This window comes from Pollicipes pollicipes, unplaced genomic scaffold (assembly GCF_011947565.3).
Source record: "Pollicipes pollicipes isolate AB1234 unplaced genomic scaffold, Ppol_2.1 Scaffold_4002;HRSCAF=4701_pilon_pilon_pilon, whole genome shotgun sequence".
NCBI classification, from domain to species: domain Eukaryota; kingdom Metazoa; phylum Arthropoda; class Thecostraca; order Pollicipedomorpha; family Pollicipedidae; genus Pollicipes; species Pollicipes pollicipes.
Genome location: NW_023596420.1, coordinates 25,136,414 through 25,157,911, shown reverse-complemented (window position 1 = coordinate 25,157,911; position 21,498 = coordinate 25,136,414). Strand labels below are relative to the sequence as shown.

The 21,498-nt window shown below is 47.2% G+C and overlaps 1 protein-coding gene across 1 annotated transcript; it reads right to left on the bottom strand.

Annotated features, from left to right (window-relative positions):
- Positions 1 to 3,028: 3,028 nt before the first annotated feature.
- Positions 3,029 to 4,381, bottom strand: LOC119093876 (carbonic anhydrase 3). The gene has a single exon (XM_037216890.1). It carries the CDS (start codon positions 4,331 to 4,333, stop codon positions 3,464 to 3,466), a length of 870 nt encoding a protein of 289 aa, XP_037072785.1. The 5' UTR covers positions 4,334 to 4,381; the 3' UTR covers positions 3,029 to 3,463.
- Positions 4,382 to 21,498: the final 17,117 nt, after the last annotated feature.

Below are 21,498 nucleotides of genomic sequence, written 5' to 3'. Positions count from 1 at the left end.
TGTAGTTCACTTCAAGTTGTGGGGGACAAGTTGGTACACCAAATGTGAGAAGTATGGTGGGGATATTCTCAACCCTTTCTCCCACCTTTTTCGCAGACTTCTTTGCTCCCACCACACCAAGCTCCTTAAACCAGTGAACGATCCCATCCTCAGTGAGGTCCACTACGTCATAGCCATGTATAGTGCCTTTGCTAATGTTTAGTTTGGGGTCACGGCACACCCGACATTCCTCTCTCACGGGTGATGATGCCTTCAGAAGCTTTTCAGTTTGGTTCTGTTTTTTTTTTAATCAAAAGGCTTCCGTCCCGTAGGAGGCTTGCCTTCTCTACTTTGGTCTGTGTACCAATAATATTCCTAAGTCCTGCCTGAATCCATGACCATCCCTTCGATCTCATAGACTTTCCACATTTCAAGGTTATTCTCAGGTGTAAACCGGCATTGCGGTCCACGACGTCATTCCAGAAGTTCTCCACCACATCTTCAGCCCGGGATCGCTTCCCAGGCCGACTATGCACTTCCACATCTCCATTCATACTGTTAGCGCTATTTCCCATCCCTAACCCACATCTAGATTTGGAAAATTGTATTAGTCTGTCAATGAGCAATGGAAAAAAGTAGACACTCGAAAAAAAACAATCTCAAACGCAATCGAAAGAATCCACTGACTGATGATATCACCGACAGCCTCCAGCGCACGTCCTTTCTGAGTCGCTGTAGATCCCACAATGTCCTAGACCTTTCCTTCTTAAGACCCAAACCCCTCTAGTAGCTAACAGTAGAGATACATGTTCACGAAGATGGGGAGACTTTTTCAGGGAGGGTATCTCGAGGTCACCTTGGCATTCATGACGTCTTAATAAGTCATTCAAGTCCTGTCATTCTACAAGTCATGCGGCGCTCAAGGGTTATAAAAATGTAATGGTCGGGTCGTTCATATCTGACATGCGTGCGCGCGATTTCCCGATACAACAGCCGTCAGTTGGGTCTTAATCATTGTTGTGTAAGGCACGATGACGTCATCAAATGGTGGCATATCGTGGAGCATATTTACTAAATAGAGAAAATGCGTTGTTCAGAGTGGTCGTTTTCCAATTTCAAAGCATACCAGTAGTTATAACTGAGCTTGTCTCATCATGTCTGGTGCTTGCTTCAGTATGTTAAAACGTGAAACATTCCGTTTAATCCTGACCCTGGTAACCTTATAGCACGCTTTGATGCCCACTATGAAAAACTTTGAAGTGCCCAGCGTTCTATTGCCTCAAGCCTGGAGTCAATGAGGCCCGCCTGGGTAGGCGGGTCGGGTGGCCTGTCAAGAGCTCCCAACGGACGCTCCAGACCTCCTCCCGTTTTGTGTAGACACGAGCTTGATGATCAGTGTGAGACCGCGACTGCCGCCGTCCGGGAAAGGCCGACAAGCGCGGTCGATGTGGTCTGGCTGCAGTTGGAGTCACATAGTCCTGACTATGTCAATGGCTAGACGCACAGGATTTTCACTTTCATTCTCAACCTCCCCGTTGAAATTGAGGTTGTTCCGTGCAGGGTACTGCTCAGAATCGTCGACAGCTTGCGACTGGGTTCGGATCGTTTCTTGCTATGTACGTGTTTTTCTTTTAGCTCCCTGAATGTATTACAAGGCTCAACTCATCATTGAATGTGTTACGCAGAGATTTATGGACTTAATTGTCGCTGAAGCAGGCGAGAAGAGTTCGCTTCGTAGACGCTTGTGTTAGAGCCCTGATATTCTTTCACTTGGCTTTAGCACACGTCCTCCCTCACGTCTTCTTTCGACCCGTCACTCGCCTGTCACTCGTGCACCCCGCTACCATTCGCGAGCTGTCACGCCTCCCGCTATGGACCGGTCCAGCACACGGCCAGGCACGGCTGATTACGGTCTCGGTCAGCGAGGGAGCGAGGGTCGCGACCTTTGACCTGGGCGCTCATGAAGGACGAACTTTTGTGGTCACAGTTTGATGGGTGTAGAATCGCTGATGGTGATCGTGCTGTCCAGTTGAATTGACACTTCAACTCCACTCAATCATAATCTTGCTAAAATGTACATGTTGCCGCTGAGGAAAAGGTGGACTGATCTTTATCTTGGCCACTTTGTATATTAGTAATCCCGTGGCGAGCAGACCGTACTCGATTATGACGGAGAGGGGGTTGGGCCGAACCCCCATGAGCTTCCGTTATTCGCCCTTGGCAGCGCTCACGGATATCACAGCGTCACCCCGTCCCACGTGATCGGCACAGTCCTCGGTCACCGGCCGCTGAACTGCGGCGCCGCACGCGACCATGGACCGCTCGGCGAACGTTGGAGTCATCAAATACAAACGCGCATTTCGCCTCGCAAAGTTCTGATATTGCGCATACGACGTGAAAAGTCGATCAGTGATCAGAGTTGTTTCAGATCGTCAGTTCGTTGTTCTAGTACGCGGCTGAGATTTGTTAGGCTATTCGGCACTGACGCCTGCGCGTCTTGAATATCTAACGTGCCGTGTTCCTTACATGCCTCCTCTCAAAAGCCCGAAAAGGTTAGAGACCCTTCAGCCGTATCAACACACCAGCAATGAATGTTCTGATAGGCTGCAAACAGATGGGTGCGATTGTACGATAGGTCTGAGATGTTTACAAAACATCATGCTGAGTGTTGCATTTTTGCTCCTTCACTCTTCCCCGCCGTCTTTTATATGGGAAAGCTTATACAGAAGACCTCTTGGAAGACGTGTGGAACAATGGTAAGCCTTTGACAACTATGTGATCTATGACTGCGTACCTGTGTAGCTAATTCGCTGACAGCCCCTAAAGGTCCCTTCAGGATTCACAGATCGTGGATCTTAATACTCGACCTGGTGGTCGCATCGCCAACACCATGCCGCGTTTTACCGTACATCTGAATGCTTTTACAGCTGAACCGTCATCACTCTGGATGGAGCGTAAGTGGTCAGCTGGCCCGGAGCGGGATCAGTCATGTTCAGGCTTTCCCAGTCGTTGTTCCATCCTCCCGTTAAGCCGGCTGATCACGTCTCTCGTCATGTATTTACAGTGTGGCGGCCAGCGCACTATGATCAGCATGATATGACAAAGATGACAGGGCGATATTTCGACATGATATTTCCAGAGCTCTCGATGCCATTTGTACATTTCAACAACAACACACGCTGGTACTTTACAACACTCCACTTAAAAATTCGATATGATCAATGGTAAGACTTTCGCGTCTACGTCGTTCGTATTACACCATGCCATGCACATATCAAGCGAATCATTGGTCGCATTTCCACATGCATCAAAACACTCCCAAACCAAATATTGCCCCGTTGAGCCACGCGAATTTGACAAGATTCTCCAAACGACGGCTTTGTCATCAAACCAGGAGACGAACGTCTTGCGTCGCTTTCTGTTCATATCACGGTTATGGTCAACTCATTGCACTGCTTGAGGCCCGTTTCACTTGCACGGTCGCTTATCCGATGCTGATGTGCTGAGTTACCACGCGGCCCAGCTGAGGCTGGACCGGTCTGCGGTTTTTCACGAGAAGCCCCTTCTTGCTTTCATCCTCGTAGATTTTCGTGCGCACGTTATTGAGAAACGCATTGCTGACAGGAATTGTCTTGGCTGACACCATCCAGGAGACCACAGGGTTGCAGGGCGGCGTGGTCAGACTGCCGTGGTAGCTGAAGAACTTGCTGACTGCACGGCGCAGAAGCGTGCGGAAGCTGTTCAGGTCGGAGTTGATGATCAGTCGCCGGCCCGGCACTGAGATAGAGTCCAGCTGGGTCTCCATGCCCAGCGTAGGGAACATAAACTGCTGTTCATCATCCGAGCCGTGCAGCATCACGCCCAGTACCAGCAGACCGTCGAAGTGGCGCACGGCCTCCTTGAAATTGCCGTAGCGGTTGTTGAAGAAGACAAAGTGAGCCTCAGCGTCGGTGAACTTGTCGGAGATAGCGTGCTCCGAGCCGGGGCTGCGTGGTTCAGGTCCCCAGTGGAAGTGCATCTGGGCAAGGGTGTAGACGCCCACCATCGGCTTGCTGAAGGAGATAAGCTGCACCAAAGGCTCGTCGCGGTTTCTGGGGCGCAATTTCAGCTTGATTTCTCGGCCGGTGTTGACAGCCTCGATCTCTCCGTCCTCCAGACCGTCGGCGAACTTCAGTTTCGGCGTCCTGCTGAGTGTCAGGCGGTTGGGCTTCAGTGAAATCGGCGACTGCATCGGGCCGCCGCACATCGGGAAGGCATCCTTCCACTCGTCCGCGTTTGAGTAGCTGAAGGAGTCGGGTGTCACTTTCGATGAATGCTTCAGAAAGATGAGCAGCAGCCACCAGGGCATCACCATGTTTGAAAATTCGCTAACCGCTGCGGAGAGGGCCCACCGCGAGCCAGTCCTCACTGTCAAGCGGCGAACGGCTGAACTGGGCCAGTTTTGATTCGGGCGTCCCCTTTATGGACGGACGTGTCAGACGGCGGCTCGCTGACACGCGACGTCACGTGAGTTTATGTTCACGGCCCTGGAACTGGACCGAGCCCGCCGAAAACTGCCCATAAGTTTTCTGGCGCTTATGGACAATAATCGCTATGATCGCAGCCACTCGGTCGCTGGCGTTGGGAACGAGCTACGCCGCGGCTCTCCTTCCTGGTGCTTACGCTCCGCTACGTCCTGCAAAGCGCGTGCAAACGCCGATGCGTCGACCTTGTCTCTGCAAGCTATTTGGACCATTACTTGGCGCACATTTTGGGGTCCTTGATTAAGTCAAAGGTCTTCACAAATTATAATATATCGTTGCCTGTCACGCATATTGGGAAAATAGTTTGTGACCCATCACACCCATCGTTGTAAAAAAGACTACCATCCCTTCACTTCGCTCTTGTCATCTTCCCATAGTTATCAGTGCCCAGTTCATCAATTTTGCCGTAGCTTGCTTTAGAAGTTTATAAAGCTAGATTATTTTGAATAGTTGCAGGAGGTCGGTTAAAATAATCCACGCTGTTGGCTTTGTATCAGATACATCATATACTCACTGTCATCCACAGTATTGGGAAATCAACATGTCCACCTCACTTTACCTGTTGAATACGCTGTCCGGCATTGGGATCTATCAGCCCTGCATCAAAGCCTTGTTTGCCGCCTTCAAAATTTATAACCTCCACCGCCATGTTCACTGGGTTGACATTTCCTTCTCGTGGTATTACCCTTCTTGCATTTACGTCATGCGTTCCTTTTTGGACTGCCGGCTTTGGCTGTTGTTGGCTAATAAAAGAGTGGTCACGGGGTCTCTTTATAAGTTATTTTGCAAATTTATGTTGATAGTGAAAAATTTATTTGGTGAAAGCGCTCTATCACGGGCTCACATTGGTGGATGGGGTTTAAGGCGCTTATTCCCCGTCACCATCCACGCTGCAATGTTTGATTCACCTACAGTTGGGATGCTTTGTTTTCTGTAGCCTATGTTGGCACTCATCACCAAATATTCGTTTTGAATTTCAGAACCTATTTCCCTCCTAGGTTTATTCGTACCTTGAATTGATAGCGATGCACACGAGAATAGTTTGGTTTTTGGGTGACTGGTACTCTTACAAAATTGTTAAACGGCATGTTCGGGGGGGGGGGGGGATTCAGCAAGTAGGCATTTATCCAACCGAACCCCGGTTTTTCCTATTCCGTCAACAATCCGTTGAACAATGTGAGTACTGGTAGAGCCGGTGGAGCACCGGTAGGTAAAACTGAAATTTGCTGACGTTCAGAATCGGTTTGACATATGAATGGCACAACTTCGCCAGTATTCATCGCCCAGAGTTGGTACAAGCTTGATTCGTGAGATTGATCTTGATTGTTTGACTGAAATAAGTTTTCACATAAAACATGTCATGCGTATCAATTTGCCATGGTTCTTGATGGCTGGATTGCTCTAGCAAACAATCTTGCCCTTAGGAGGCGCGCATGGCAGGCATACCGTCATGAAATAACTTTTGTTTCCGGTTGCTGAAATCAGTGTATACACTCTTAGCAAAGCATGTGTCACATTTTCCATATTAAATGTGGGAAATGTTTGCATCATGTCATGTATTAAATGGTTACCATCTGGCCATGTTTCAGGCTGTCAAACTGCAGAACTAAAGCTCCTCCTTCATCACATCCCGCATCCTGCAAAGCGTTGCATGTACAGAAAATGACAAGATTCAGCTCGCTTCCTATACCTATCATATTGTGTATGCGGCGTGTCTTATCTGCAGTTGACCTGTCCTGACCTGTGCGTCGTAATTCCTGAGACCCAAATCTGCATATATACGCATATATAGATTGGGATGGCATTATATGCATCTTTATATATATATATATATATATATATATATATATATATATATATATATATACGGGTATTGGCGAGGGTATGGGCATTTGGGATTTCTGGAATCAGAGCTCACGCTACGCAATGTTTGTTGTGTGAGCCTTTACCCGTACCATCCAATCGCGCGATTACAGGTCGACGGCACAATTTGGTGGCGAAAGCTTAACGTGCTGCAATGCTCGGCAAAGTCCGCCCCACCCTCGGCCGCCAGCTGACCTTTATCGCGGCCGCATGCCATACCCGTCAAGGAGAGCAAATAGCGAGCGCCTGAAGCGACTCGAACTGAAAAAGAATAAGGCATTATAACGCAACATCCGCTTTCTAGGGATGACTAGTAGAAAATAGAAGATTGTTAGTAGAAATGACATACACATAGATGAAAATTCTTATTTTCTCTGTTGTTTACTGATTGCAAGCTAAACATATGCTATTTGCTCTTCCTCTCCATACCATAACACATAATGATAATGGTGCTGGGAGCAGCACTTTTAAAAAGATTCTGAGCATCAGGACATTCACATTTTATGGAGCAGTATATACGGTGAGACATAACTTCTGTAACGTAGACATGCATTGATTTAGTTGGCTGTGTACAGTGCGGCCATGATGATATCATACAAAATACACCATACTCGAAGCTGCAAACTTGCTCCTGATCCATACAAATATGTCTATCGAACATAGTCCCCAAATAAAGCAAGTGGTTTGGGCAATTTCACCCTTGAACTCTATGCGATGGCGAATGCGAATGCGAACACTTCTCTAAACCCAACTGGACGGACTATTTGGCTACTTCAAATGGATTTAATTCCGGATTGCGAATGAGCTGTACCTGTATGAAAATTACTAACATGGTATTGAACTACTCCACACTGGTCTGGTGCGTTGGGATGTTCTTATCAACCGCATTGGTATCTCGCAATACCCCGCTAGCTTAGGTAATACAAACACTGCAATACCTCAATTTTTCCAACATTTCCATGACTTGATCATTGGTCCCATCCAAGGTGGTCCTTAAAGCATTTTCCTACCCTTACAGGGTCAATGTGGACTGAACTGCCAATGTTGACTTGCCGCTGACTGAAAGGAAATAACTAAAACGGATCCGCCCCCGCCCCCCCCCCCCTAAACTGAGAGAATTTCCATTGTCCCTCCCGTCCGATGTCAACAAACAGTGAGAAGCTGTGAAGAATCAGTCTGTTTTGTGCCCATGTTCTCCTTGACAGTTAAACTTTTAAGTTCCCATCCAATAGCGTTCTAGCTATTATCGACTCAAGAAGAGTCCATGTCCGCGTTTTATATACAGGCACCTGAATGCGTCATACATCAAAGCCGTATAAGAGATGAAATATACGTCCGAAATGAGATACAGACAGAACCAGGATGATGCCAGCAGTGCGGATTGGGTTAACTCGTCAGTGTTCCTTGATTCCCCGCCCACGAACATACAGCATCGGAGCAAATATAAGCAACCCGTTAGGTGGCAAAGTCAACTTACAAGCTGCAACAACGGCAAGCTTATTTCACTGCAGACCTTAATACTCTTTGTTGATTAGATTTTGGTAGCAATAACTTTTATACACGAATATAATAGTCTATAAAGCACTTCATTTCCAAAATGGTCATCGGAAGAAATCAGCTGACCAAGGACATCCCCGAGACATGTGTTGTCCGTTCGGCTCGGTGCTTCCAAGTGTTTTCACTACCTTGGGTAGAACTGATACATGTCGGAACTGATCAGCTATTAGAACCTGAGCCAAATAACGGGATTGTTTTGTGCGTTTAAGTACGTTCATTGTGGTCTCGTCGCTAAGACGGAGCAGTGGAAGCATGCGGCCACCTATGCTTGGGGCTTGTGAGGAAATAATTGGTTCGGAAAGCAGCCCAAAGTCAGCCGTAAAAAGTACGGCTTATTGACAGGTCTATTGTGTAGTAGAAACGATGATTTCGATAAATCTGAGACTATTGTGTCGGAGCAGCAATTTTCTATGTCTGATACGTTTCACTAGCCAGCCCTGGTGCAGAGCTTGTGTTGCGGGTACCAAAATTAGATGCTGAAACAATCGCTATAAAATTGCATGCATGCAGGAAATGGCTAAAGTCGCAGACGTGCATTCCCTTTGTCCCATTCTGCAAGCTGGGGCAGATCTTGGTAAGATCTCACTGAGGCAGGGTTGCAACGAAAGGCTGAACTTTAGAATATATTTCTGAAATGGTTAATGTACCTTGTACCATGTATGAACTGTAAGAAACGGCAAAGGTTTAGTTTCATATTTATTTCGGTGGTCCCAGCCCTGCCAACTTCAATCAGTGGGTCAAACTTGAGGAGACATATGTTTCTTTACGTATTTCGGGAGTAGGTTTAGCCTGTTTCTTCACTCGGCCTCCCCAGTTACTTTGAAAAACTGTGTCCCTGAGTAGCAATTTTTTGAACCTAAGTAATCAAGGCTGACAAGAATCTCGGGCAAAATTTGTGTTTCGCTGCTTACATTGACGTTGCTCCAAACTAAGCTTGGCCATTGCTGGATTCCAGCTTGATCCAGACTGGATTTTCTTGCTGGATCTTTTGACATAATAGTACACTGGATCTTAGTTATTGCTGGATATTTCGAGATACCGGACTGGACCTTGGTTTTTACCGGTTCCCTCAGCCAGGCATCAGGCGAATCGTGATTTTTGTTGGATGTTCTAACTTATTGGCAGGCCGGACCTTGGTTCCGGACGAAGCTTTTGTTTTCATATGAGGCTGGGTGTTGGTTCTTGTTTGCTCCCACGGCTTTATTCTAGACTGGCTCCTGGATGTTTACTGGTTCCGAAACAAGTAACTGGTTTCCAGACGGATGCATTGGGAACTTGACATACAGATGACCTTGAGATACAGATGGCCTAAGCTCATCTCTTGGTGAGATTCACGTTGGCTGTCTTGCTGGTTTTAAGGTGGTTATCCACTTAACGCATGCAAATGGCCCCTGTTTTGGCTCCATCCACTTCAGGCCTTTATGATGTACTGCGAGTTCGTGAAAAATACAGAAAACATTTTCATAATGTACGGCCGGTAGGAAGGCCGATTACGATATTTAGATGACATAATGCATTATGAAATGATAAACGTAATGTATGTTAAACTGTGTGTCTATGCCTATGTGTGTATCTCCGTACTATGTGTGAGTCTTTTTTTCTTGTTCGACAAATAGCTGCAACTGTAAATGTTACCGCGTAATTTGAGAAATGTCCCTGTACCCAAATTTGTCGTAATTGGTAACAGCGTAAAGAGAGTTTAGCACCAAATAACTTGGATATGACGGATGTGACGACCTTATGGATGATGCTACACGGGCTCAAAGCCATCAGCTTTGCTGTGAAAAAGTGTTATAATAATGCTGGCTTACGTGTACTCGGCTGATGTAAAACCTGGCTGGTGCAGCTAAATGCGCAGTCAATTTTATGGACCAGGTACTATCGCACATTCCCGATATTTGGGCATGGACGACCACTCACACCATGTTGTCTCTCGGCATGCCACGCGCTATGGGGGGGGGGGGGGGGGCCTGGAAAAGTCGAGCAGGGGCCATGTACGGCATCATACGAGGAATGTTGTTGGTAATTGATGGCATGTCTATGTAAAAGTTGGTCCAGAGCCCATATCAAGGGTGGCCTGTTAGCCGTGACTTGGCTCGCTTTTGCGATGTCAATGACCGCGCCAAGAGCGCCCCGCTGCCCGCACGAGCTCGAATTACGGACTCTCGTCACGCCAGCGCTTGCTAACGGCACGTTGTTGTCAACACAGTTATCGTGCCATTTTTCCGTCAAACTGCTGTCTTCTTTAGGGTAGGATTGTCGTGTAAGCGTCTGCTGGCCGAATGTTGCACTGCCAAAACAGATGCGCTGAAAAAGCGTTATACCCAGTCAGGGAGTTCACGTGCATGCTTTCAACATTGAACCCATCTATCCCACATGTAGCAGCGGACCAGAAGTTTTACTTTATTTTCGATATATATCCATCCACAGATGGCCAATGTAAGGTATACCAGCACCAAATGACAGTGCTATGCTAACGTTTTAATCCAATTTGTATCGCGGATAACCACAGTTTATACCAAGTCAGCGTGTTCACTCTTTATGGTGTCTCATTTACAACACAATTCAGCCTTGCAGTTGACGCCCAGTCAATTACTTCATTCTTGGTAGGTAAGTAATTTAAATGGAAATCTTCATTCTTTGCTTTCACGCCTAACGAGTGGATTTACTCCTCCAAATTGCTCGCTAAATGTAGCCATTTTTCTTCATTCTTTTTAAACGAAGGTTTTGACCTTTTGACTTTTTTTGGAGGAAAGATTCGAAGTTTTTTGCCCGATCTTGGGACGTTGGTATTTCAAAACTGTCCTCACCGAGAATTGGGCATTCTACCGAATGCCGAAATATTAGTATTAACTTGCCCACTCGCTCTAATTCTTGCGTTACCACTGCTGCACAGTGCATTGCACGGCCGCTATAGCTGACAACGCAACAGACTGAGAGTGGGGTCGGCACACGACTCAGCGGTCAGTTCCGAGGCGCTCCTGCAGCGTGCACTTAAGTTAAGGCTACTACGACCAGCCTGCCGTCATCAGTCGTCTCCACTGATGCTGGCACCAGTAACGGACCATCGGTCGGGCGTGGCCCAACATTCTGCAGTGCCGGCGGGACGTCAGCTCTCGTACAGTGTGGACGAAGCCTTGGTGATCAGAAGCGACGGCGCATCACAGTCGGCTGGAGAAGCGACTGGGGCTGTTGCACAAGCCACTCCTGCGACTTACCCATCGGCTGTCCCGGACCTGGGTTCACCTGTCCCGTCCGCTGTCAGGTAAACGGAGGTACTCCCCTTCCCGAGACCAGACAGATGCTTCTGCAGGTCCCTGCTGAGCACAGGGTTCCCTGAGCGACACGTACAGAAGGACTTGGCAACCGGGTACACCAAACTCCACCGGTGCAGAGATGACACCAGCCGCCTGCAGCCAGCCACCGTTGTACACGGCCGGGTTGGGCGGTGCGGAGCGTAGAGGTAGGTGCCGGAATTTAGCCTGGTGCAACGACAAGGGAATAACAGATGCTACTGATCAAACCAACCATAATGTCGATTGTCGATCGTCTGATCCTTCATTTGAACTTGCGCGGGAGCACGATGTGGTGAGCGGAATGAGCGGCACGACCATAAACAGCACACAAGGCATCGCTGGCAGCGGAAGTGCAGGCACCAAGCCCAACAGCACACGCAGCGAGCTTAACCCTGATGGCACGTCCGTCCACACATGCGTTGAACACCGCGTGCAGCGCGTCAGTACCTCATGCACCTCAGCTCTGCGTGCAACGACGTCTCCATGGCAAGCTGGAAGCTTGCAGTCATCACATGCAAAAGTCGCATCAGTCTGGCATGCTGGCTAGGTACCGGAACCAGCCCAGTAGCCTGGTCAGCATTCTGAACAGCATATTCACTTTCAGTACTCACGTGAACCTGGTAGACCTTTTCAACGGATCTCACGGCCTGAATGGGTTTGGACGCTACAAAACCTGACGGCAAAATGCCCCAAAACATCCCATTTCGGTTGAAGTGCCCTTGGGCGGGTCACTACGCATCATAAGCGACACGTGCAGCACAACCACGAGCAAACAGTCTGGGGCGAGCAGGCGGATTTAGATAGCGAGCATAGCGAGCGAGCACAATAAAAAACGGAACATTCCCTCCAAGTCTGTGTCCAAAAACGGGTTGAAAGGGAGTTCAGCTCTTTGTCGAAAAGCGGTTGACTTTCGAGCGCGTAATTTTGGCAAAAGCTTCACGGAAATAGGGGAGATGTCGGTGGTATATATATATATATATATATATATATATATATACATATATATATATATATATATGTATATATATATATATATATATATATGTATCTGTACTTATATATATATATATATATATATATATATATATATATATATATGTACAAAATGAATAAGAGAATACAGAACAATCATTATAACTATTGGTAAATCAGGTAATAGGTGCCTACATTCACCGCTACGGGCATCATGTTAATTTTGTACTAAATAGCATCTTGAAGGAACCTAATGCTTTGTCCTGCAAACTCCTTCATGTGCTCAGCCCGTTCGCAAATGACTGATAACCTTTCTGCAGTGATAACGCCTAGATTGCAGTAAAGAGCATATGACTGCAATACACGGCAGCTTTTAAAAGTTCAGGGTGGCCCAGATAAAAGTTGATGCGTGTTTTCCCCAACAGTGGCAAGTGTACTTGTCACCAAATCGTGGCTGTAGTGATTTGCAACACGATACGCGACAGCGGTAGTCATCAGTGTTATCTTACTAAGATTTACTAAGATGCTTGCTGTGAGTTACACCCAATTCTAGGCCTTTCACAAAAAGGTTGCTCATCATAACTTGAAATGGGAAGTCATTTATCCGCAGAAAAGTAATTTTGAATCTTTCAAATGCTCACGAAGCTTGTTTTAAATTTTAACACTGAAGATGCAAATTCAAGTGACCGAAATCTGTGGTGAAATCAACTTTTGGGATAGATTAGGTCAGCCTTTCGGCTGAGCCTTCCCCTTCCTCCCACCTTCGCGCCACTATATTTTAGAAAATGACACCCATGAAAGTACCGAGTTCATTACCAAAATATCCTGTCGTCGAAGGTTGTTCTGGAAGCAGTTCTAGAATCATTCTACCAGTTCACTATGGACTAGGTTGCATTGCTTGCTAACAGCCAGTGCGCGTTGTCAGTGCAGTGCAGTATACAATCTCTTGGGAGCCTTTTTGCGAAAATCCTGGAAATGACAATCATTCATTCATTCATATCTGAACATTATAAAACATCATTCACTATCGAAGCATCCATGCCACGCTACCTTCAGTCACCGGTTGCCAAATGTTTAAGATGAGCCGGATATGTAGCCTGCACTGCACATGTAGTGGATTTCTTATTTCATGTCGGACTTTTTGGTGCAAACATCGTTCTACCTGTTGTCTGCTACCCTTTGTACATCTAACACATCGAGTGTCTGCTTTGGTAGCAATTCGCACATTTTGCCAGTGGAATTATTTTCGTCTTTGTTCTCCCGCTCGGCTCCCTTCGAACTCATGGACAGTTCAGTTTCGGGTATGGCATGATGGACGGGTATGTGCAAATTTAAAGGCCTGAGGACTGTTTGAGGACAATGCCGTTAAGTGTTGCCTGCTGTAAGCAAATACCGCATATATGTCCACCGTCATTTTTCGATTGATGGCCTGAACGGGCGTCATGCTGCATGCTTTGCCGAAAATGATGGTGTTGACGAGGAGACGGCAAAGGTTTTCCGAAACTTTGCAAATCCCTTTGCTGAAAGGTGCCGTTTCCCGGGCGTTTAGACGACTGATACTGGATTAATATTGAAAAGGTGTTGCCTTTTCTACACCGGTCCGTTTCGGGATGCGTATCTGATGGACTATGCGATGACATTGACCCATTCGTTGGTAGGGATGTGAATTTTGTTTGAACGAGACTCCTGTTTTGAGATTCTATCCAATTTTGAACCAAGCTCTTGAGGCTAACCCTCTGATTTTTCAACTTCTTCGAAACGGGGTAAGTTGCGGAATATATGAGCGTCCATTGGCTCCACTGCAGGACTTATGGATCTTCTACACATTTCAAAAGTGCAGCCCGTTTGTTCTGCACCGGTAAAATTAACGGCTTCCTGAAGGATGCGAAATTGCTTCGGATAGCACTGCGGCAGAAACCATCGTCTACAATTCCTTTTTGAAAGACTGTTACACCAAAACGTTGAATTCCAGGGCCTAAACATATCACCCAAGGGATTCGGATGATACCGCCTAGAGCCTTTTTGAAAAACTACACATGTTTTCCGGGTTGCTGTTTATTTGACGCGACTTCATTTGAGCATTATATAGATCATGCACTCACTGTTAAGTTATTAAGTGTCCTTCATAGGTCTTTCCAGTCTTATTAAGGAATTCTCATTAATAGGCCAACGAGCATTCTTTTTCCGCAGGTGCACTCGGCGAGTGGGTTGCCAGATATCGCACGCCTTCATCGTCCTTTGCGCGTATGATGTTGTCCATACCCCTTGCCAATCATGAAATTTTGCTAAACCCCTATCCATTTTGTCTTGTGTTAGCACGTGAACCCTAATTTCGTATACGTTTCCCGCATGGTTTGCGCAATTAGCTGCCCCTCAGTAGGAGAAGGTGAAGTCGTGGTCATACTTGTTTCTAAAAAGAAACATAAAAATATAAGTGACGCTCTGTTACACACCTAGATACTGTTTAGTGCAAGGATGGGTTGGCTCACGATTCCCATGATCCACGAAGAAAAGCTTGAAGACCGACAACTTGCATCTTGATATTTGCAAATCCTGGCCAAAGGGCCAATTTGTAGCGGATATCCAACTCCGTGTGTGGTAGTTGTACTTAAAATGATTTAGAACCTGATAACATTTTTACGTTTTTCAGTGGCATCTGAAGGTCAGGAAGGATCGTGGTGGTATATGGCAAGGTTGGCAACCTACTTGCACCGTGTGAGGCTGGCAAACTTACATCTAAAGTCCACGTTGTCTTGCTGAGCACTTGCTCACAAACTTCAAAAGAATATTGCACCCGGGAGCGAACTGTTGTCCGTTAGGCCGACCGCTGGTATTCTAGAATTGTAGCGAAATTTGCACCAGAAGATTATGCTATTCTCCTTTTGCCAGAACGACGCCTTCAGACTATCTGAATATTTCTAAGCCAATTTCCAAACTAGTATTCGCATATTCAGGATCGTGATGCCAGGGGGCAAGCGATTTAGGCAACTTGCCTCTCAATAACGTGCCGAAGCAGCGCTACAATTTTTCTGCATGCTTGTAAAATAAAAGCCAAGAGGGTATGTTTAAGGGGAATTGTGAAACGACCCATGATAAGCAGAGCTAGCTTGCAACCTGACATTAGCAAGCGGGAGTCGATTTACTCGGTGGGCACTGATCAGCCGGGCACCGAGCTCTCCCTCACCTACCTGTTCACATGACCGACGTAGACACTTCGGGTGAGGACAGCGCCCATCACCCTTTCAGAGGTAGTCCAATTCCAGGTAAGCATCACCGCTGGCCATTTTCGGCGCCCCCTCTGCTGGGGCTGCTGAGGAGCCCTCCGCGGTGGTGCGGAGCGATGCGGAGGGCTTCATTGACGACCATGCCAAGATAATTTCATGGGGAGCTGCATGACAATATACCAGTGTCCACTCGCATGCGCCCGCCGCTGCATCGGGTTTTGACACCGCGCGTTCCCGGGGATTTCTAATCCGGGGCTTTGGGGTCACCAGAAAGAAGTTACCGGCGGCAGACAGCCTTTAAGTGTTCACAACAGAACTAAGCGCATTTTTGGCTTGTAAGGTGTCCGATCGACCATGAGCACCGTTCTAATCGTGATCCTTACTTGTTCACCTAGTCATTTGCTGAGGACGGTCACGAACAACAGAGACGCCACAGGGGAGGGCGACCTTCGGCAGTGGTGCCGGTCACGAATCCCAGTTTTTCGTTCAAACTGGAAAACGAGAAACGCAAGGACGAACTTTGCTTTCCAGGAAATCGACAAAAGTCAAGCCTCATTGTTCTGTGTAACTTTACCGCTGTGCCCAATGACTTAGGAAATGCGCTCTGATTTGTCATGGACCGTAACACTTATGGTTTTTTTCGTGCCAACCTGGACTTCAAATAATTTTTGCTGGCTCTTAAATCGGTTTCTGTAGCCAGAAGCCTGTGTGCAGGTCGAGTTCCGGGATTGTGTCAAAGTTCAGGGAGGACTAGTTCCAAATAAACTATAGTATGGAAAAATATTGGTCGACAGCATGCCACGTGGTATTTATTGTGCGATTTTGTACATTAGGTTCTGAGCTTAACGCTCGCGAACTTGTGCAGCGTCATGCGGGCTATTGCAGGGTCAACCAAGTACACATGACGCCATAAAAAGGTACGGAAATACCGCTGCAGCATCCGCCGTGTAATGCCCAAGGTCACGAAAATATGACGTGAATTATTCGCGTCTGGCGTGACTCAGCGCGATTCTGGGCGTCAGTAGACTTCGGGTTACCTCAAACCGGTGGCGCGTATAAAAGAACGGTCTGCTCGATGGAAAGGAAACATACGAGTGTGCAACCAATAACAAGGACGAAAGCCACTAGGAAAAGCATTTAATGTCAAGAGAGGCACAGGGAATTTTCCTAGTCGAATAGGGCCGGGAAGACAGAAGCAGTCTAATTTCGCATTTGTGTCGATGTTGCCATTGATGTTGCCGATGGCAATGCCTGGACCACTTGTCAGCACATGCGTGTGAAACGTGCCAAAAAATGTTAAGGGTACAAATGCATTGTTTGGACTGCTCTTTCTGTGCACCGCCGTAGCCATACGCAACATGGATTTCTTTGCAATCTTCAACCGATGCAGCTACGCCCCCAAATTAATAATTGTAAGATTATACTCATGCGGACCGTCAAATGCACGCCAAAAACGACAGCCGGGCGTTTGCCAGTCATTCCAGCAAGAAATTAATATTATACGGGCTTGTTTATATGGGATGTCAGCAGGAGCAACAGGAGTTCTCCTGTATCATTTTTAAGGTCTATGTTAAGTCATTGCCATTACAAACAGCGCAAAATTTTCTTTACAACTTAAAATAATAAAAAATTTAATCTAAAAGACTAAAAATTAGCCCTATACTGCAAACTTCTCTCTATCCCCCCACCCCCCCTGTGCTCATGCCCTTGGCCTTCAGAAGCCTGAAACTGATTGAGATTGCACCTATTTATGTTGATAAAATTGCAGATCGCCTGTTATGTTAATAGCTTTAAACCAGCGGAAATTCATGCAAATGGCTTGATGCATAGAAAATCGTTAACTGCACACTTCCAGTGTTGACTTGCAATCTTCTGCGGGATTTATTTCATATCTCCTCGCTGGCAGATATATGCTTAAGATATGGGATGTGCAGAGCATGGTGTGGTTTTTTTAAGTACAAAAAATGAGAGGAAGATGACGTTCGGGTTAGCAAACAGCTAACTGGCCCCACCATACCTAGCATGACTTATCCCGTACTGAATCCGTGCATCATGCGGCACATATATGCATCTTTGCAGCTTATGCAGCATGCAGCTTTTTTCAACAATATGAGAGACTGTCTTGGCGCAAACAAGCAACAACATTGATTGATCGCATTGTTTCGCCACAAACCGTTCTTGTGCCCTGACATAATGTTATCCTATCAGAGCTCTAGCAACGTCAATCGAATATATATTAAATGCAGCTAAACGCTATGACAATAATTGGAATAGGCAGCGGAGGAGCACCGGGCGCATGACACAATACCTGGAGGGAGTGGGATCCCCAGGGGCCGAATCCCCCTGGGACCAAGCATGATCAACGCATTTTCAAAGCACTGAGCCTCAAGATCCCAGTGTTTCCCTTGCGCTATCTAACACACAACCAAATATAGGTAAATGCAACATTTGAGACAACAAAGGAGAGTTTAAAAAAAGGCAACATACTGATCATCCCCCCTCTCCACCCATGTGGAGCATATTGGCTATGCCACTGGTAATGAGGAAATGCTCGGGGACATCAATGGCGTGGCCAAAATGGCATGCCTGAATGGCAATGGCAAGGCAACTATTAACGTCTGTAATTGTTTGAGTATTACAAACATAGGAGCACCTTCACGTGTGTAGGAGTTCACACATGACGCCGACAACTATTTAGGACATATGTTGCTCCAGTTGGCAGGAGGGTAGTTTCCTATTCAGTTGGGGGCTCCAACCTCCCCTCCCCCCCGCCGCCTGCCCTTCCTGACGTGGACTCCAGCCCCCCGGACTTTGGAAAGAAAGTGAGCTAAATCTGGGAAAAAACCTACCTTTGAGTGCGTGCCTTCTCGGGTGGGTTGCATAATTTTTCACTGCTCAGCCCCCCCCCCCCCCCTCCCCTCTCCTCTCTGAGTTTGAGTCGATTGAGTTGAGTTGACTTTAATTTAAGGGCCAAGCCCATGCGGTGCCCCTGACCACTGGGCACTGGTGCAGCAGTCACGAAATTGCATTGATGTTGTTACTATTGCAATAAGAATACATGTGATAGACTGCATGCCAATGGTTAATTCAAGCATCAAAAGATTGCAGATGACAAACCATAAAAAGCAGTACATGGCCTAATGCTGGGACTCACTGTTTGTGTTCGATTTTGTGATGCTCAAAATGATTATGGGCATGTGATTGACCATAAGTGCGCTAACTGCAAAGTCCACCAACACACCAGACCCCCTCCACAAACCAAAGATGTTATTGTTAGATGCAATGCAAACGTTACGTCCGACCAGATAGAGGTGAGATAGAGGTGAGAGGCGATCGCTGGAGTGACGGGCCCTGTTACAACCCGCCATCACATCAAATCACACTTGACTGCACACCTTACTGACCGTTATAGACCTTCAGCCACAGCTTTAAGTTAACAATGGCGCGTGGTCTAAAAATACAGCTTTTGTTTGTGTGTTAGCTACCTTATGACGCAAATCAGGGAACACGATTACATAAGCGTCAGGGTGGTGGGAACTCGCACGCAAATGTTCACCGGAAGCGATAAGCAATCAACGGCGTAAAATGTCTATGCTACCCTTCGTGCTGCCAACAAGGCCAGTGCGATTTTGTTTCGTCGCCGAAACACTGACATTGTGTCATTGCCACCTTAAGTCATATGCTTAGACCATTTAGGATGCTAGTTTGGAAACTTCTTATTGCAGGTTATGATATTTAGACAGTGAGCTTGCGTTAAGAAAATACCACGCAAGTTGCGTTACTGCTAAAATCATTTATTGCAATTGACATATGAGATCGCTGTGCTGGTACCAAGTTGAGATTTAGTATATTTTGCTTTACTCTGCCGCCCAGCCTGACATTGCAAGGGCTTCGAGGTGACCGGTAAGACCCCCGTCACATCGTGAGACCGGACAGGCAATCAGACATGCGTCTTCATCACGTATGTTCGTGGTAAGCAAACCTAATTGGATGAACCCAGGCGCCTTTGGAAGCCAATGCAATGGCGTCGTAACAAGCACGTTGGAATGTCCGTCTGCTGCTGGAGCTGAGCGAGTGAAGTGGAGTCACTGATGTAACGTTCTAATAACCTTGCGCCAATTCATGAATATTCTTGATGTGAGTCAGCTGATCGGGCTGGGCCAAGTATAGCGAAGATATAAGCTGACGTTCTTTGGAGGAAAACGGAAGCTAGTTTTTTCGATGATGAATCATGCAACAGTTCTGCAGTTCGAGTGTCGCCTATTTTTTTTAAATTTCGTGGCAAGTTATGGCATCTGCCGCCTAGAAAAACCTATCCGGTTCATTTCAACCGACAAAAGCGGTGAATTTTGAAATAATTTACTGCTATAGGAGGTTGCGAACAAAGTTTTTCAGAAATCAAACATGTTGGTTGAATGCAGAGCACCACAAAAGTAAGGATACACTTTTAAAGCTGTACGAGTCCGCTGGTTATCAGGGCGGAAGAATGCAGGGCGTGGCATTGCCACCAGAAAAGTGGGGTATTACATGGACAACAACACTCACATCAAAACAACAGCCGTCGAACGACGTTAGTTCTGAGCAGCATAGAAAAAAGACGATGTTTATTTTCCTTCGACATGCACCACGCTAGTATTACAAGCTTGTATTGCTGCTACTGGCGAACTTTCCAGTAGCGTGCTGTTCGAACCAGGACAATACTGAAATGTACGCTCTTAGGATCAGCCGAGTCCGCAAACAGAAATCGGTAGCTTATCACCAAATGGACAGATCGTCACCAATGGTGCCAGTTCGTCACCAATGGTGCCAGTTCGTCACCAATGGTGCCAGATCGTCACCAATGGTGCCAGTTCGAATCCGGCATCAGCACCCAACCAGAATGGAGGCTGAAACTTTAGAGTGCCGGTGTAGAGGCATGAATGACAACCAAATTAATCACGTAGCCAAAAGCACAACCCCTTCACCTACCGTAGGCCAATCGGTTAGAGGTGCCCAACGATCCTAAGCCATGAGTGCCGGGGTGAGGGCTACAGTTGCTGCCAATGTACGGCGGGCAGGCACGTGCTCGTATAGGTGTGCACAGAATTGAACTGTTGATGAGGGGAAGGGCGCAGCTTAATAAGAACTTTTCGAATTCCAGCCAGAAGCCTTGTATCGTGCTGAAAGGGAAGTGCGGACCGGCGTAAGAAGGGGAAGGGCCTGACTTTTCATCTGCTGCGTCTATGTGTGCTCATTACTTGTCCCTGGGTGCTGACTGGGATGACCTGCGGCCGGTGGCAGCGGTTGCTCCAGGCCAGGGAGGTCAAAGATGGTGTGGCGGATGGTGCCGAGCATTGCAGTACTGTTAACTTTGAACGCAGTCCCCCTTGCCGTTGAACTGGAAATTCACGCTTGGAAAATCTGGCAGGGCGCGCCAATAAACACGGCTTGATGCGATCAGTTTTTTAAAATGTGTTTTTTTTTATCCACCCATGTACGCACATGCCGCACAAAAAGAGAAAGGGGGCCGTTATTCCATGAGATGTCCGCCTCCATAAAAAAGAGTGAAAGCATCGGACTAGCGCTACCTTGTTTCCGGCACGCCTCCGTGCCAGTTTCATCCATGGGCGTCGCCAGCAGTGATCCAGGGTGCCAGACCGCTAGACGCCTCCTTTGGACCCCTCCCTAGGACCACTCTGGACCGCCGCGATTCTCCTTTCCCTCAGCGTGGCCGGCGAAGTACATTCGTACAAGTGGATATTTCACGACATGCGATTGTGTTTCATCATGACAAACACTTGTTTGGTTGTACACAACACGACCCATGCCCTCAAACGCCTCTGCCTAATCTTCCCAAAGCGCAGGTCTTCCTGTGGCTCCTCGGACATAACAACAAGGGTGAAGGTGTAAGCGGAGCGTCGGCACGCGGAGGCTGCCACAAACGTCTAGTGCCCATCGGATGCTCACAGCGCAACAAGCTCTCCCGCATCAGTGCTTTCAGCACAGCCCATCATTGCCGGCGCTTCTGTTCTGCCCGCTGCTGCGGCGCAGGTTTGGATCGCCATGACCGGCCTCTCTTGCCTTTTGTCCCAGGGGTACGGTCTT